Raw genomic sequence first — 19,175 nt, 5'->3', positions numbered from 1 at the left:
GTAAGCTGCTAAGCTCAATTACTAGCCTTGTAGTTGCAGAATAATATAAAAAACACTAAGATAATTTACTAGATAAGAAGATAACTGCATCCGATTCATTGTTGACTTGTCTATATATCTTGCTATGTATTTAACAGTATAATAATTTTTGGCATGAACCCTTATCTGCTCATCCTTGGCACCATTTCAAAATACATAGTATCTTTTGGCTATTACCGTAGCGTTAGCATGGGCATTATACCAGTGGTTAATTAATAAGTAACTGTGACGGTCTTCCGTAGAAACTATAGTTTCACATGTTGTAGTTTGTGAAAATGGAACTACAAATGCCATATATATAGCTTTCATATATAATATTAATATTAATGTGAGAACATGACTAATCAGTTTTTATTTTGTATGTTGTGATGCAGCCCTGGGTACGTTCTATTCTTTTTTTCACTGAATGTTACAAGGACAGATGCTATCTTTCTTGATCGAGCTCTATGATGATTAGGAAACACAAGGTTTTACTCTTCTAGGATTATTAAGTGTTTATTTGTCTTTGAACTCATTAAGGTGTGTGTATCTTATGTCCGTACTTGGTTGTACCTTGTAAATAATGGTCCACGGGTGATAACACATTTTGTAATACAAGTTGTATCTAAAAGTTTGTAAAGAATTGATTATTGAAATGGCAAAACATGTTTGATGTGTATATAGGATAATTATAGATTTTTTTTTGCTTATTGAAATAGTCGCAAGAGACGCGTGTTGCCAAGACGCGTCACAGATGACCGAGACACGTCTTGGCAACATGCGTCTCTGATGAATGGTCATTAGTGATGCATTTTTCCACGTCACTGATGTGTTCACATCACAGATGCAATATAAGTGACACGTTTTTTCCACGTCACTAATGACCATCTAGATGTGTCACTAATATACTTTTCTGGCTTGTCTGGCATAGTGTCTGAAAGTGGAAGCGCTGAAAGTTTGACCTGCAGGACCAAGATGCGCCCTGTACAGGTGTTTATCCTTGTGTATGTATGTGAATCTGGGTGGTTCTGATGATTGTGCAGGTACTGAAATGGATGTGTATATATATTTATAGGCTACCATTACAGCCTTAACCTTGCGATCGACTGGCGGCTGGAGGATTAAAAATTATTTTGAACAAAGGGAAGATTCAGACGAGGCAGCTAGCCAGATGATGAAGGACGAAGCGAGCTGGCCGGGGACGTGCATGGCCAGTCATCCGCCGCACTGTGCTTGGCTTGCGGCGTAATCTAGAGCGGAAAATGTTGCCGCGCCGCTTGCTTCAGTTTTCCTCTTCTGCAGAGGATTGTTGATACGCTGCTTGACTTTTCGGAGGCGAAAAACGAAACGAATTTCTACGCCTGCTATGTTCAGGGTATTCTACGCCTGGACCGCAACATCACCGGCGCCCGTCGGCGTGTAATGATTGATTGGCTTGAATAGCTTCTCAAGAAATTAAACTTCGAGTTAGAATAAATCAGATTGATCAGTACAACGATGAAGGAATCCATTGGATCTCGGAAAACTGCACCGCTTGCATCACCAGATGTTGGCAAGATTAGGATAATTATGCCCTTTAGTAATCTTAGATATGCCAGACATACAGTCTTTTTTTTTTTTGAAGGAGAGGCAACAAGACGAAAGATTTTAAGACATCAAAGAAAGAGATGCTACAAAGACTAGGGGTGAAAATGGATAGGATGTGGATGGACATCACTGATTCCATATCCTGTCTCATATTCTGTCTCCAAGTTTTCCAAGTAGCAGTGAGTGAAAGCAGCAGTGATTAGCCAAATAGTTAGAATATGCTAATTATTTATTACATTTTTAGTATCTGGCAATTTAATATTTATTTTATCTTGTTAGAATATTTATGAAATTTATTTTTAAAATGTTCTTAATTGTCTTTATGAATTTATTAGACTATTTGATGGTGTTAAATTTTATTTTAGACGCTATTAGGCTCATTTCAATCTATTGGATCATTTCAGCAAAAGCAAAATTATAATTCAATCTACAATTCATACTTAATAGTAGTTTATAAAAAATATAAGAAAAATGTATATCACTTACCATGTTGAGATTAAACTTTTCTTGGTACAGAGTCAAGTTGGGCCTCCAGGCCATAAAACTATGTGGATAATATCCGAAAGATATTAGTTGTCCCATATCCGTATCCAAAGTGCACGTACTCGTACATCCGATTTTTACTATTAATCTCGTTTTCACCCTTAATGAAGACTGCAGTTTGAGAAAATTTTCTAGAATTCAGGAGGGCTTGCCCCTACCTAAATTTTCATTTATACTCAAATGAGGTGTCTGTACAAATACATATAAGCAATACGCAAAGAGCAGTGTGCGGTGTGCGGTATGCGTTGTGTGTGTGCCAAGGGGAAGTCAATGGAAAGGTAAAAATCGAAACTGCTCGTATGCAGGTGCCAAAGTGAATATAACGGAATATAATGAAAATGCACCCAATCTTCTGTTACAACCGAGAGACTACATGGATTGCAACTAGACGGAACTGATTGCAACTAGGCGTGAACCTGTTGCAACTGGACGCGAACTAGTTGCAATTCAGACCGACCCGCTTGGTGTATATATAAATGTATATACAATAAAAATAAATAAAACCAGAGTTACAATTCAATTCTGCAATTGGGGTATATATACACACACGCAGCATGCTGCCAGTGTCGTCTCAAGTAGTGTACAACATGAGCAACTTATTAAGACCATTTTTTTTCACAGTGTATACGGATTTGATTCCCTCGGATCATCAATAACAGGTAAATCCCAACGAAGTTCTTATTTGAACTGCAAGTTGCTTGCGAATGTGAGGCCGAACGTCCATCCAGGCGGCACTACGTTCGTGAACTCGAGGGTTTGGCCATCCGTGGTGGTCACCCTGAACGAGAGCCTCTTCCCGCTGAGGTACGCCAGGGAGTGCCAGTTGGCGCCCCAGTTCCGCGCCATCGGCTGCCAGTCGGCCGAGTCGGAGCTCCTGACGTCCATGGACTTGATGGAGCCAGCCGCGGCGACGTTGGTCACGAGCACCAGGTTGAAGTAGTCGTGCCCGTTGATGGTGAACCTCACCCCGCCCCTCCTCGCGCACGGGACCCTCTGGTAGATGACGGGGATGATGCCGGCGCGGGTGTCGGCGCCGATCTTCTCCCACGCTGGCTGCGCCATGTCGAAGTGGGGCCGCGCCGTGTTGCACCACCCGCCGTCGGGGAGCTCCCAGTTGGGCGGGCAGAAGTTGGTGGCAGTGACGGTGACCGTCACGCCGGGCCGGCACCACGTCGGGTCCGTCTTGCGGTCGCACGCGATCTTGTAGCACTGCCCGCAGGAAGCACCGTCTTGGAAGAGCACCGTGCTCAGCGCCGCCGTGCGCGACCCGTAGCCCTGCGAGTACAGGTTGCCGTACCCGCACGCGCCGCCTGCCGTTATTTACACGTACGCACGTCATCATCAGCGACACATATATGAATGTAGAATCGAAGCTAGATGAAGCAAAATCGGGCTAGTTACCCATGGTCCCGGAGGCATCTGCTCCGCCGTAGAACGTCGCGTGCCCCCGCTGCCACACGGCCGGAGGCGGCGCCGGCGCCGGAGACGACGACGAGCTGGTCGTGACGTTGTCCGCGGCCACGGCCAGCGCCCAGCCGAGTGCGAACAGCGCGACGGCGAAAGCTCTAACTGCTGTCATACCAGCAGTCGATCTGCAAGCTTTATATAAAGCCTGGCCTATCTGAATTGCTCTGACGATCTAACTCTCTGTGTATGTGTCTGTGTTTGTATGGAAATCGATCTGGTTCTGATGATTGTGAGGTGAATTGGATATATATATATATAGGCTACCATTCCTGGGTTTGCCTTGCGATCGATTGGCGGCTGGGGGATTAGTTTAATGAACGCAGGGAATCTGGCGAGGCACCTAGCTGAAGGAAGCTAGCGGTCGAGCACATGTGCTCGGCCGTCATCAGCCGCGCCATGCAAAACGTACGCATCCTTCCGTCGATCGTTGCTTCGCATTTCCTCGCAAGTTCGCGGGGCCCAAGAAATTGAGGATGTTGTGTGTTCCTTGACTCGTACTACTGATCCTGCACCTGGACATACAGCAACATCAACAGCGCCAGCATCACCTTGCAATGATTAGTATGAACAGATTTCTCAGGGGACGTCGAGTTACAACTAATTAATACAAGCCAGCTGATCGAAATGACGGTTTTTTTGTTTTCTTTTGGCATTGGATTGTGCTATGTTCACAGAACTTTGAGCTTATCAACGTACATATCAGACCCCTACAAATATAATAAGACCAATGAAAACCTTCCAATCGTGCGTGGAACATAGAATGGGGTTTGCCCTCGCGCCTCGCACAGCGCACCGGTAAATGGTTCGTGCTGATCAATGCAAGATCAAGTTCAGCAGCGAGCATAACGTAGAATGAGTTTTGCCCATTTGTTTATGGAAAACTGCACTATTGATGATGACATCACAATATAACTTGGTTAAGCAATACTCCTAGCTAAACAAAGGGTAATGATGATTAATGCAGAGTTCATGTGCGCTGACCATAACACTGCGGATCAACGCATATTCTCCAATGAGCTACTACCTCTAACACTGGGGTATTAAATTTCTTAGAACATATCCTACAATAATGTTGGCTTCAAACATACACTCTACCTTAATTAGTTGTTTAACACATCCAAGTGGTTAAAACTGATCCTACTGTTAAAATTGACCAAGTTAGGCCAATGATTGGTTCTTGCCACGAGTTCGTCATAGCACAACAGTGTTTCCAAATATGCTTTACTTGTTATAGGAACAAAAGGTCTACTTAGGCATGAACCTACAAATTGTCTACCATCATCCAGACTGAAGGACAATAGCATTTTTCTCTCACTTCACAGCTCTCTTAAAGCAGGCCCAACGCAGGCTGTCAAAACCAGAGTCTTTACCTAAAACCAACTAATGAAAATACGATGCTTTGTGGCTTTGTGCTGACATGAAGCCATGGAGGATGGACTGTGTGCCAGCATGTTGTGTAGGGCCAGCCCTTACCTCCTGTAGACAGTAATAGCGAAAACGGAAACGGAAAGTGCACGAGGAAATTAAGCCCTTACCATTATTTGAGCTTTTAGTCACTTTTGGATCATTAGCTTTTAGGATCTCTAAAAGCCAGAAGTCCGAATCGTCCTATCAAATGCTTTTCAGCTGCTGTCTTTGATTGTCATTTGGTTTTTGGACATCCTAAAAGCTAGCAGCCCAAAAATTCTCAAACGCTCAAATAAACAGGGCCCAAACAAGTTTCTAAGAGTACCTAGGAAATAACGGTAACATCCGTTGGCATAAGATAATGAATTCATAAACACAAATATTTACATTCTCAGTTAATTATAATACAACCGTTCAGTATTATCTACATACAAGTAGTGCGTTAGTCACATATCAGGTTGTTGCCGCCAATGAATTGAATTCTAGATAGGGAGAAGACGTCCAGCGAAGTGCTTATTCACGACTTGAACTGCAAATTGCTTGCGAATGTCAAGCCGAACGTCCAGCCAGCCGGCACCACATTTGTGAAGGTGACCCTGAAGGAGAGCCTTTTCTTTTGAGGAATTATAGCAGGTGCTCTGTTCTTGCAATAATAGTGGAAGAGGGAAGTCAAATAATTACAGGGAGAGATGTAAAAAAAAGCGAAATTACAGCACCGAGTGCACAACTTGTGGGAAACAGCAGGCAGCTAAACTGCATGCGCCTGGCGGTAGGCAGCGACGTCATGCTGAATGAGCATGACCAACTGATCAACAGGTAGAGCTTTGTTGTCAAACACCCGCCGGCAGCACTCCTTCCAGATGTTCCAAGTAGCATAGGTAAGGATTTGTAAAAGGTGAACTGAATCAATACCAGTAGCCTTGGTGATCTGCTCCCTCCACTCTCGGACACTGGACAGGTGCGAAGAACTCTGAGGTAGGGTGAATGATGTCCTCTGCGCCAAGAGACGCCAAACACTCTGAGCGTAGGAGCATTGAGCCACCATGTGCACTGTTGTTTCTTGCCTAATATGGCACAATTTGCAAACGGGACCGGCAGTGCCGCCACGCTGAATAATCCTATCGGCTGTTGGTAACCAGCTGCACTGAAGTAGCAGCCACATGAAGAAACGGCATTTGTTTTCCGCTTTCGTTTGCCACACCTGCGTCCAGCGGTTATCTGCAATTGGCCCAACAAATTGAACATCATAGGCCGAGAAGTGGATCATCTGCCAAGTGGTGCATGGCCGGGCTGCTGGTTATTGCTAGGGTTACGCACAACTGTTCACTAAATCGTGGTAGATTCAGCAGGTGATCCACTTCTCTGCTTGTCAACCATTATTATTAACCGCATCATAGGCCAATAGCAGTAAGACGCCAAGTGGTTGTATCCTCCGAATCAGTGAGTTGGATGTGCTGCAAACTGCCCCAAAGTTCCACGTACAAGCTGATGTAGAGCAGCGGTTGTAGAGATGCGGCGAAGACCACGCATCCATTTCCTGCCACTCAGAGCCTGCTGAACCGAGATGTTTTTGCGCCAGGCCAGTCGGAAGCAATCTGGGGCGATGTCCATGGGTGCTCGACCGTGTAGCCATCGGTCCTTCCAGAACTGAGTTTTGGCACCGTCGCCGACGGTAACTGCAGTGCACAATCTAAATAACTCCTGCTCCTCCACCGTCAGTTTCAGTTGCATGCTTGTCCAAGGTTTAGTAGGCTCTGTCCTTTTAAACCATGGCCAACGTATTCGCAGTGCACGATTAAAGCAAGCCAAATCTTTGATTCCCAGACCACCCAAATTCTTAGCTCTATTTACCCCGCGCCAGTTTACAGCAGCTGCCATGTCGAGCATCATTAGCACCTTTCCACAGGAAATTTCGCCGTAAGCGATCAATGCGTTTGATGGCCCATTTGGATAGAGGAAAGACTGTCATGTGATATACTGGGATGGGTGTGAGCACCGAATTAATCAACGTCAAGCGTCCAGCTCGTGTGAGTAACCGACCTTTCCAGCCAGGCAAACGGGCGCCAATCTTGTCAATCAGAACTTGCTCATCAGCACGTCTGGTCTTGCCAATGTGGAGTGGAAGACCAAGGTATTTGCAGGGAAAACTGGCGCTTGGAGTAGCTTGGAAGGCTGCAGCGATTTCCTCCAAATCCAGTGTGTCGCAGGAGATGCGAAAGATCTCAGACTTGTGAAGGTTGGTATGCAGTCCTGTTGCTTCCTAAAGGCCTGTAAGACTTGTGAAGGAGAGCCGCTGAGGTACGCCAGGGAGTGCCAGTTCGCGCCCCAGTTGCGCGCAATCGGCATCCAATCTGCCGAGTCGGAGCTCCTGACATCCATGGATTTGATGGAGCCAGCCGCCGCGACGTTGGTCACGGTCACCGTTCACGCCGCCGGGCTTGCACCACGTCGGGTCTGTCTTGCGGTTGCACGCGATCTTGTAGCACTGCCCGCAGGAAGCACCATCTTGGAAGAGCATCGTGCTCAGCGCCACCGTAATCACGACCGCTTTGCATTGGTAAAAGCCGCGGAACTGCGGAAGGAGAAAGCGGCCGGACGGGGAGGGGAGAAGGCGCAGGCGCTAGCGTGCGCATGCATGCGCACGGCAGCAGTGCCTTCTCTGTATACAGTTATAAATTTCAGGGGTGTTAAACCTGTCTTTATCCCTTCAGTGTGGAAAGTTCCAACCCTCCAAGGGTCCAGATTTTCCTTTGGCTACTATCCCATAGCAAGCTGATGACCGTGGATAATTTGCTTAAACGGAATATTTCTAAACCTCTGCAATGTCAGTTCTGTACTGAATTTGAGTCAAGCCCCCACCTTTTCTTTGAGTGCATAGTAGCTAGAAATGCTTGGCATTATGTGGATGTTCGTACTGATGTTAAGATTCGGTCCTATGAAGATATGGCTTGCAAATGGCCTTGTGGAGGCAACTACGAGATTGTCAATTGCATCTCTGCAGGAGTATGCTGGGGGATCTGGCTAACACGTAATGATATGGTTTTCAATCGACAGATTTGGAGAAGCATCAAAACTGTGCTGGGGGCAATCTGGAGGTGTATCATAACATGGAAACCAATGCTCAAGGACCAAGTGGCTGCTGGAGTCGACCTTTGGTGCAGCTATCTGGAGGGGGCTATTACAAGCCCTTTGGCGATAAAGGCGGCGTGAAGAAGCTCAAAATGGGACACCTGATGCCCCAGAAGAGTGTCCGAAGCCGGCGGATGATGCCTGAAGCTTTTTTGCTGTTCCGTTGCTGTTCAGACTCGTTTTCGTTTTCAAGTTCAGTGTGTAAAACTGTTTGTTACCCTGTTTCGGTTCCTTTAATCCTCCTCTGCTATCAGTGGGTTCCGGGCCGGGGGGGCGGCTGTAGGCTTTCTCCCTACTTGTGTCCTGTCTATAATGAGCTATATTGTGCTAAAACGTTCTTGCTTTGTTAATGCAATGGGGCGGGGCGAGCCTCGCCTATCTGTTCTTAAAAAAATTTATTATCATCTCCGGTAGAACGGTAGAAGAAGGTTGCGACCACAGCCGATCAAATTTATCAAATTTGAACAGTTAACTATTCGAACAATCGAACATATTCTAGTTATCAGCCCCCTCTTTCAGTTTTCTAATCTCTAGTGTTTTATTTGAACACAAGTGCAAGCGTTTTATTTGAACACAAGTCCAAGCTAGTTGCCTTCTCTCTAGTGGTGGCCAAAGCACATAAGAACTTCACACATACTTTTGCCGTTGCGATTTACTAGCACTATCTAACTTCTTAAATCTTACAGGCATGGCAACGGGCAATAGAGCCCGGGCCAGTGCCCAGGGTGGCTGGGCCCTGGGTCCGCCGGTGTTTGGAGTACTAGTTATCGAAGGGATATTTTACGGATTTGTATGGATATTTTATCAAATTCTAAATATCTCCACTTTGATGCAAACAAATTTAATTATTTCTTATTATTATCATTTCCTCATATGTGTATATATACATTACTAGAGTTTATTATTTATTTGTTTTCCCCATTTTTTGTTACGTTTAACTAGAACTTGAGTTGGCCTAACTAAGCGCATTTATATTTACAAAACTAGTATAATACTCTGCTAACACTAGGACGACAACCAAAAGACAATATATGTATTCGAAAATGAAGTAATCCTCAAGTTTGCAAGTGCACTTGTAGAGAACGAATCTATAAGTGCTAGAATTAGGTGTCAAGGATCAACATCATATGACTTAGCTCGAAAACATTCTATAAAATGATGATAAAATAGATAATTCATTAATGAAATCAACATCAATATTAGAACATCTTTTGTTATACAGGAACAAATGCATTGAACAGCAAGCCTAAACAATTCTGAGACCTGGAATCACAACAAAAGTTCTATCTCATAAAAAGTCATAGAAAACATTTTATCCTTTAGAAATTAATGAGCTACCATAAAGCTGTTTTCGTGAGAAAATACTGAAAATTTCTCTGTGTTTAGCGTTATATTTGCGGGTGTGCCAGTATACAATTGTATATAAATAAATACATCACAAATCACACATGAACACAATAAAATAGGAATCGTGCATTCTTTATTCATTTGATAATCTTTTTTACAAACTTCTATTTTTACATATATATCTATGTTGCACCTCAATATAGACAATTGCATAGTTCCTGAATCCTAAAGCCTCGCAAAAACTCTAGTTAATTATATTTGCATGTTAACCCACAAAATTCCTCTGATTATGCTGCATCAAATGGTCGTCGTCATCGAGCATCTTGTCCTGTACTCTATAGATGAATACTGTAGATGAAAATAAAATAAATAAAGGGGGGAAATAACAAATGGTTGAACGCCATATCCTATTATGCACAACATTTTAGCTAAAAGCTCATCATGTGTAATCATGCTTGACCTGATTGGCCACGAACATAATTTGTCCAACCTTGTCAATCAGGACATAGTGTATTTCTCTGGCCTCGTCGGTCTCGAAAAATAGTGAGTGAACTATGTTCGGCCTCGTTGGTCATGAACATAGCGTATCCAGCATTGCCGGTCCGGACGTACCCTGCCCTTGTTGGTGTCGGAAGGATAATAATCATAAATTAATAAAATTTGAGACTTTTAACTAAACTGCTGACATTACGGAATATATGGTAGCTTCCTTAATTTTCCCCTTATCATTATAGGTTTTATTGTGCCATTAAACCTGCATGAATCATAAGTGTTTGGCCAACATTATGATATCACCTCTTATATCCATCATCTGAACTCATTACCTGCATGTACAAATGAATTGCCTGATCCTGCAACATATACATACCCTTGCGAGTCTCCTGCACCTGCAACTGCAAAGTGCTTAATTAAGTGTTGTCTTGTTAACAACATTACAATTTTAAGATTTATTTCTTCATTCTTTCATGAAAGTATTCCCTGCTGCTGGAACGAATAAAGAAAATAGCCATTCGTGGCTCTTCTTATACCTGCAAAACACTTGCCATTGATACAGCTTTTCCTCTAAAACCTGTAAACCATGTGAGCGCCGCCGGCAATGATCTTGCGGCGAGACGCATGAATCCTGCTAGCATTTGCTAATGCTCAATACTCTCCCATTAGAGTGACATATATCCCTGTAGAAGAAAAGAATGCAGGCTGTGTTACCATGAAATTACTCACCCTGAAATAGTGCCATGGGCACGTTGGGGAAGAAGCGCCGGCCGAGGAAGCCGATCTCCCATCCAGCTGCCCGCGATCCCAAGTTCCCCACGAGATGAATGGCATCACCGGGCTACAGCACGGAGCACAAAGCACGGTCACTCATGACGAACATAATCATAGGCCATCACCAGTACAGAAAGTATTTGCCCTGCCACCTCAAATTTTTTGTGCCGGCAGTCGCTACTACCATCCATCATCACAAAGACCCTGTATTTGTGCTGGCGGTCGATATAAGCGAGCACCAGCACAAATCGATTTGTATTGACGGTTGGCTTAAGCGACCGCCAGCACAAATATAGGGTATTTGTGCTGCAAATAATTTTTTCCATAAGAAAAAATTAAATAATTATTTTATATGACGTCAGATGAAGATAAATTTTATATGAAAGTTATAAAGCTCGATGATATCTAAAATTTTGTAGTTGACAACATTTTCGTACAAGATCGTTTATTGGGCCAAATATTTATTACCATTTCTAAAATCAAATTGTAAACCTTATATCTAAATTATAGACAATACAAGATGAAAACAAATCTTATATTCAAGTTATAGAGTTCAACCAGATTTAAAATTTTGTAGTTGATAAATTTTCAATCAAGATTATATTTACTAGGTCAAATATTCGTTACCATTTCTAAAATCTAATTTTAAAAATGAAAATTTAAATTTTGAATCTTTTAAACAATCTCGGATGAAGTTGAACTTTATACCAAAGTTGTAGTGCTCGATGAGACCTAAAAATTTGTAGTTGACAACTTTTTAATTTAGAATCATTTAGAGTGACAAAGATATAATATAAGATTCAAAAAAGTGATATCAAGAATATTATACCTTAGAAAGATAAGTAATTTGTAGATGAGATGGTAAGGAGAGAACGTGCCAAGCAAGAGGTCTTGAGCTCGAAGCACACACACCGCATATGCTCGGAAAAATATAGAAAAAATATGGGATTTGTGTCAGATGGGTGCCACAACTCTTATATGTTTCAAATCGGGGGGGGTGCAGATAACTACTAAAATATGAAAAATATTTTTTCATTTCAGTTTTACATTTTAAAGTTTTAAAATAATTAAATTAATTTGTGCTGGCGGACGCTCAAGACGACCACCAGCATAGATGCATTTCTGCCGGCGGTCGTGCACCCGCCAGCATAAATATTGATTGATTTGTGCTGGCACAAGATTGCTGGCGGGCGTCAAAACCGCTAGCATAAGTACATTTTGACCGTCAATACAAGACCGTCAGTACAAGTACTTTTTTAGTAGTGCTAGAAGCTCTCGGATCATTAATATGCTGGTATAATTCATATTTGTATACGTACACCTTCTCGTGTTATCGTTAGCATGGGCTACAAATTACAAAATGCTGAATGCAATTGAACCGGGCTTCATATCCAAATAATTCACATCAAAATATTTAAATGGGTCATACCATGCCCACAGCCCCTAACTAGGTAGTTAGCCTGATCAAATTGTCTTCCACCTAAACATTTGTACACACATATACCTCCTCCGCCAAGTATTAATTCTGAATATTATTTTATCAAGAATGCCTCCATAACCTTGTAATTAATTAAAAGAAAAATCTCGAGATAATACTCTATACTTAGCATAGGAATTGAGCTTCATTATTTGGCGTGACAATTTATAGCCAAACAAATTAAAAGCATGCTTAAAGGCGCTTCCGTTTGCAAAGATCATTGATTATCCCAGCGAGAGTCTGGTATCTTTTCACTTGTTTTCTCATCACCAATGGAATCTTGGATAAATCTGCATTCACTACCTTTTCCAGGTTGATTAATTCCTGGTCAAGCAACCTAAGTTTTGCAGAAACTCCTGATGATTCTACATCCACCTTCCAGGGTGATTCTCTCCTGTTAAAGAACAATAGCTTAGACCTAAGATGTAAATGATAGGTGGAATCTATTTCATTGCTAGTTCAACAAGCAATGTGCATCAGTTAAAAGTTTACCTTGGTACAGCATGCTTTCTGTTGTACGTTGACTCAACTGTATCATACTTCAAGTTCTACAAGATGCAAGTTCAAAATGAGCCAGTGCCAAACACATAAATCTAACAGAAATCTATTTTTTGAGGCAACCCAACATTCCTGAAAATAAAATGAACCATAGTTTTCTTGACAGTTAGATGTTTACTAATGTTTTTCCGAAGGTTGTAATGTGCCGTGAGCAAAGAGAATTGTACTGAGATAGAAAAGCAAGAAACAGTTGTGATGCACACAGCAGAGACATTGAAAAAAGAGATTAAACACAAACACGGGAAACATCGTCAAGAGTACAAAAATATGACACCTATCAAAAGAATAAGACATCCGATATCAAATCGCAAAAAATTATCCCAGAGATATGTACCATTGAAATCACGCCACAATAATTCAGTGCATAATAATTTAGTCCTTACATTTTTTTAAAAGGTGCACACGATTAAAAAATTACTAACACACCACCCCTTTCATCGTGTACATTAAGTCTTTGAGCCTTGGGGTACTTTCATACTCACCCAGTTATATAAAGTACCCAAAACAATACTAACTAGCCCTAAAATCAAAAGCAGTTAGGTAGTGCTAGGGATGCATGCAGATTGTCGAACCTAATTAAGGTTGTCCACTGATCTCCGGTGACTTCAGGCAGCACCAATCTTCAGGGTGGTGCAGCTTGCATGAGCAGCAACAGGAAACATGTGATGCGAGGTCTCCAATATGCTTGGACCCCAGGTATAAGATTCAGGTGGTTTTCGTGGAGTACCTAACAAAAAAAAATAGGTAGCTCTCTTGCAGGAGGGTTACCCCACAGATACAGTATAGTATTCTGTGGAGCACGGAGCAACTCCACACTTCCCACCGGCCGCCAGAAAAAAAAATCATCAGATTGCTTCCATTGCCAGCCACCCACTTCCCACCGGCACCTAAACATTCCCAGATAACGGCCATGCATATAAATAGCAACCCCAGAATAATCCCCGGCGAGCACATCACCACCACCGGCCATGGAGGACTGGCTCTTCTACTCCCTCACCACGCTATTCTGCCTCCTCTGCTCGCTCGTGCTGCGAACCCGCAGCCCAGGCATCAAGGTCCACGCAGCCGATGAATCCATCCCTCCTCTCCCTCCTGGCCCTGCGTCGCTGCCGGTGGTAGGCCCACTGCGCTTCCTAGCTCGCCGCGACTTCGACCTGGAGCCTGTGCTCCGCCGCATCGCGCGGGAGTACGGGCCGGTCTTCACCTTCGCGCCGCTTGGGAAGGAGCACCCCACAATCTTCGTGGCGGCCCGCGGGGCGGCGCACCGCGCACTCGTGCAGCGCGGAGCGGCGTTCGCCTCCCGCCCGCCCACAACGGCCTCGGGCACCGTGCTCACCAGCGGCGGGCGCAACGTCAGCTCCTCACCCTACGGCGCCACATGGCGCGCGTTGCGGCGGAACCTCGCGGCAGGCGTGCTCAACCCGGCACGGCTGCGGGCGTTCTCCCCAGCACGACGGTGGGTGCTCGACGTCCTCGTCTCCCGCGTCTACATTGAAGGCGGCGCCGGGGAACACCCCGTCGCCGTGATGGAGCCGTTCCAGTACGCCATGTTCTGCCTCCTTGTGTACATGTGCTTTGGCGACCGCCTCGGGGATGCTCGCGTGAGAGACATCGAGGCCACACAGCGGGAGCTCCTCAGCAACTTCCTCAGCTTCCAAGTCTTCTCCTTTCTCCCGACGGTCACCAAGATCGTGTTCCGGCGACGGTGGGAGAAGCTCATCTCATTGCGGCGGCGGCAGGAGGAACTCTTCGTCCCGCTGATTCAAGCGAGGAGGGAGGCCGGCGCCAACGGGGACTGCTACGTGGACTCCATGGTGAAGCTGATCATCCCCGAGGACGGCGGCAGGGCGCTCACCGACGATGAGATCGTGAGCCTCTGCTCCGAGTTCCTCAGCGCCGGCACCGACACCACAGCCACCACGCTGCAGTGGATCATGGCGAACTTGGTCAAGAACCAAGCGATGCAGGACAGGCTGCGAGACGAGGTGAACGACGTCGTAAACGCCAACGTCGAGGTGCGAGAGGATGACCTGCAAGCGATGCCGTACCTCAAGGCCGTGGTGCTGGAGGGGCTCCGGCGCCACCCGCCGGGCCACTACGTGCTCCCGCACGCTGCGCACGAGGACACGACGCTAGACGGGTACCGCGTGCCCGCCAGCGCGCCTGTGAACTTCGCGGTGGGTGACATCGGCCTGGACGAGGAGGTGTGGGACGCGCCCTCCGAGTTCCGGCCGGAGCGGTTCCTGCCCGGCGGGGAAGGGGAGGATGTGGACCTGACAGGGAGCAAGGAGATCAAGATGATGCCTTTTGGCGCGGGGCGGAGGGTCTGCCCCGGCATGGCGCTCGCGCTGCTGCACCTCGAGTACTTCGTGGCCAACCTCGTGAGGGAGTTTGAGTGGCGCGAGGCTGACGGCGAGGAGGTGGACCTCACCGAGAAGCTTGAGTTCACCGTGGTCATGAAGCGGCCGCTCAAGGCCAGGGCCGTGCCGCTGCGGTCGCCGCCGCCCGCCGTTGCAGCTGCTTGATCGATCGAGATTACTCCTCTCTCTCTAGCATGGTAATGGATTGGGATTCTTGCCTATATATCATGTCGTGCCATTATATATACCCAACGATTAGAGTAACAAATTAACTTTCTCTTGTTCTTTTGGGTGTGTAGTGTGTACTAGTGTCGTAGCATGCAACCTGATGAAGCTCAACTAGTGTGTATGTGTGTACAATAAGGCATCAATTAGTAACTATTGATCTGTTAGTCGGTATAGAAAAGGGAACAGATGTATTACCGCTACCTCCTAATTACTGTATTTGACATTGGTTTGTTCAAAATTAACATCAAAGCAGGGATGGAGGGAGTATGTGTGTTGTGGGAAGTTGCTGATAGCAGACATAACTATGATCTGCAATAAAACTACTTACGTCCTTCTCAAGTTCAAATGTAATAATAAAAATGAGGAGCCATAAACTCAGCCATTCCTGGATTTCAGATGCTACCAAGTGCCAATGTGGTTGTTAACCGGCAGATTAGCCGATTATTGTACAATCAGCAAGGGAAAGTTGCAGTATGATTGAAACTTAATATATAAATTCCTAATGCTCTAATTCAAGTCGTGATATGATTTCTAAAAATTTGAGGTCTCAATTAGTGTGCTTTTTTATGTAATAAGGATTGATGGTATGCTAACACATATGAGAACCGTGCCAAGCAACATGTGAGATACTGACAAACAATAAAAGAGAAGAACTAACTTTCAATCCTACATGCCCGGCCATATGTAATGCTGCACAAAGGCCCAATTAAACAACAAATGCGTATATGAGAAACTAAATGGTTACGGAAATTGCAGTTATGCAAAAGTCTTTCTGAATATGGGTCTTCTGGACTCAACCAATCATATGAAATGCCCTAAATGAATACTTACTAGTCCAATAATAATCAGAAGAGTTCTGTTACGACGTGATCTTTTCTTTAACAATATAATATTTTGACAAGCTTATCACTTGTGTAGAGAGAATAATATGATTACTTATTTATTAAATGTCCTCCGAACAGATAACAGTTGTACTTGTTGTGTACGAAATTTTGATTTTACAATGCACAATACATGTTGCTTGTTGCAAGACGAATCAGTTTGGTTGTTGAATTATAGAGTGTGAAATGGTTCTCATTATAACAAAAATCAATTACAAAAAGGCACAACCTTTTCGCAACATAATGCACAATCCACTCATCAACAAAAAGCCAATCTCTTAAGAGCAAAAGATAGTATGATACGTTCCAACATCATACATGATCTTTGAGTGCTGAATATGGGTCTTCAGGACTCAACCAATCATATCAAGTGCCCTAAATGAGTACTTACTAGTCCAATAATAATAAGAATTTAATATCAACGGCCGTCCCACATCTCAACATGTGAGCAATCTTTGGATATAACATTGCTAGTCCTTTATGTCTTCACTGTACTCCTTATTTTATTGATTTATGTTGCTTCTTTATTCTCATCCTCCTTACTACTTTATTCAGTTTAGATTGCTTTGTTAGTGAAGGAGGACAACCTCGAATCAATATTGGGTTTTGATTAGAACAATTGACATGTAATCTGACACTATAACTTTATTCTTAGTTTGTTGGTGTTCCTAATTTCCTTCCGTTGGTGTTTCTTACACCGGCTAGTAAAAATACACCGCGATTCTCCGTAACTCGATGGCTAACACTCAAGACATAGAGATTTCTACCGGTTCAGGCGAATAATATCCTATCTCCAGTGTACGTGTAAGTTCTCGTTACTTGTGTTTGAGTGCTGGGTGCTTACAATAGGGTGTTTGTAAGTGTGCGAATGCGTGCTGTGTGCGTATGAGAGTCAGAGGGTGAGAAAGAAAGCCTAGCTCCTCTTTTATAGGCCCAGGGGCTGGGCTACAATGCGAGAAATGGGTGCCTCACCCCCCGCCCCATCCCGTAGGTGAGGTTAGGAGCACTACACGTGTCCTAACTGGGTCCCGTAGGGTTGTTGCGTCCCGTCGCATCATAACATCGGGCGTTGGTCGTCGGTGAGCCACAATGTTCAGCGTGGCTCCAGTCCTGCCACCAACTCCATGGCAGGACATGGTGCGGATGTGGTCATCGTACGGCAGCCTCAGTCAGCGGGGGCGTGCTCGGCGGCCCTCATGGCCGTGGTGGTGCTTCATTAGCAGGTCGGATCACCCTCCCTCAGCCTGAGGGAGTGTGTGGTGGGCCCTGGTACTGGTATTGTGGCGTGCCACTTCACCCTAGGTCTAGTGACAGAGCGTGACGCAATATGGCCCATCTCGTCGATCTGATAGGACGCGCGCGGACGTATTGTCAGACTTATATTTCATCTAAAATACTATGCACAGCAGATGAACAAGGAGAAGGATCTGATCAGAGATGGTATACCTTGAGATCCTCATAGAATTTGAATTAATACATCAAGAAGAAAGAACAAACACATATCATAACTATGGTCCTTGTACATCCTTGTACATGATACTGTATAATTTTGAAACCTATTTTTGTCATGCTTGAATCTAAAGTTTTGAATTACTGAAAAAAGCCAAGTCACTCATGTTACTTTGTACACATAATTTTGAACCTGAATTACTGTGGATCTGATAAGGCGAAAAGCCATAGACAGCCTATCTAATTGCACTCCATATTCCAATTCTACAATGTACTCTTTTTCATTTGCACTCTGCAGCCACTAATCCCAACCAAATGTCACTGGACCAGTATTCTGAAAGTAGTGTCCCTGTAGCTGTCCAGATATCCAAACAAAATCAAGTTCGGGAACTTACAGTTTGGTCTTATGCAGTTAACCACCAATTGTGAAATCTTAATTCCATTAGATAATGGCCTACAGATATTAGGTTATAGTATTCCACTGGTAGGAACATAAGGGGTGCTAATCAACAAGTTTATATAGTTGCTAATAGAGAATGTTGGATCTAACTAATGACTATTTATCACACTACCACCAAATCCTTAGTATGAAAAATTGGTCTACAATTCACTCGCAAAATGCACCAAATAAGGCTGTCTCCAGCGGAGACGATAAAACGTTCGCTATCCTAAATTTAGCGAATGGGAGATGTCGCTACACGGTCCAGCGGGAGCAAGTAAAGCGTGCGCTATTTTAGCGGATGGCCACCAGTGCTGCTAAATGTGGCGTCTCGCTCGCCCTTCTATATCCACTGCTTCCGCCGCCGCAACACGCTAGCGCTAGGTCTCGGTTTTAGAGAAAGATGACTTTTTGAGGATGGTAAGATATAGAGAACGAGATTTAGAGAACGCTGCTGCAGAGTAGGAGATATAGAGAACGGAATCTTTTTAGGGAAGTCTGTAAAGGATAGGGAATATTCCTTTGAAGAACGAAATTTAGAGAACGCTGCTGCATATAGCCTAAGAGATCATGCATGCAAGCCAAGCAGGAACAAGTCCTGTGATTCAATTCAACTCAATCCAATCAGTAAATATAGAGCATGACATACAGACATATGGGAGATTGGGGTGCAGCGTGCAGCCGGCTTAGCCGGTCTCCCATTAGCGAAGCGACCACACGACGATCGCCCAGGAGACCAGCCGACCTTGCCGATCTCCCAATGCAAGAGAGCAACTGCCACGGTGATCTACGTACGCGAACTCTATGCGCGCGTCAGGCTCTGATCGAAACAGAAATAACGAAACAGACGCATGCAGCCCAAGCTTATCTAACTAACAAAGGCCGATCGAGCCGGCCTCCTCATCCCTCCGCGCCACCTCTTTACCCCCGCAGCCCCGCAGCCGCCTTTTCCCGAGCTCCACGCGCCCTAGGGCCCCGCCACCGCCATCGCCCGAGGCTCGCCGTCCATCTCCCGCCTC

At 44.7% G+C, this 19,175-nt stretch overlaps 2 protein-coding genes across 2 annotated transcripts; one reads left to right on the top strand and one right to left on the bottom strand.

Moving 5' to 3' along the window:
- Nucleotides 1-2,646: 2,646 nt before the first annotated feature.
- On the bottom strand, nt 2,647-3,727 carry LOC112895614 (expansin-A23-like). Its single transcript, XM_025963589.1, has 2 exons — nt 3,550-3,727; nt 2,647-3,458 (listed from the first exon to the last, which is right to left on the bottom strand). The coding sequence occupies exons 1-2, from the start codon at nt 3,725-3,727 to the stop codon at nt 2,827-2,829; spliced, it is 810 nt and encodes a 269-aa protein (XP_025819374.1). The 3' UTR covers nt 2,647-2,826.
- Nucleotides 3,728-13,767: 10,040 nt separating this feature from the next.
- Nucleotides 13,768-15,509, top strand: LOC112875857 (cytochrome P450 89A2-like). The gene has a single exon (XM_025939861.1). It carries the CDS (start codon nt 13,768-13,770, stop codon nt 15,322-15,324), a length of 1,557 nt encoding a protein of 518 aa, XP_025795646.1. The 3' UTR covers nt 15,325-15,509.
- Nucleotides 15,510-19,175: the final 3,666 nt, after the last annotated feature.

The sequence above is a fragment of the Panicum hallii genome, chromosome 1 (assembly GCF_002211085.1).
Source record: "Panicum hallii strain FIL2 chromosome 1, PHallii_v3.1, whole genome shotgun sequence".
Taxonomy (NCBI): Eukaryota; Viridiplantae; Streptophyta; class Magnoliopsida; order Poales; family Poaceae; genus Panicum; species Panicum hallii.
The sequence above is the reverse complement of the archived record's forward strand: the minus strand, read 5'-3'. Positions and strand labels throughout refer to the sequence as shown.

Bases quoted from the DNA above. Each gene is read 5' to 3' on its own strand.
- LOC112895614 (XM_025963589.1), bottom strand. From the start codon at position 3,727: ATGACAGCAGTTAGAGCTTTCGCCGTCGCGCTGTTCGCACTCGGCTGG. The intron at 3,459-3,549 runs GTAACTAGCCCG...AAATAACGGCAG, and splicing joins AGATGCCTCCGGGACCATGG to GCGGCGCGTGCGGGTACGGC.
- LOC112875857 (XM_025939861.1), top strand. From the start codon at position 13,768: ATGGAGGACTGGCTCTTCTACTCCCTCACCACGCTATTCTGCCTCCTC.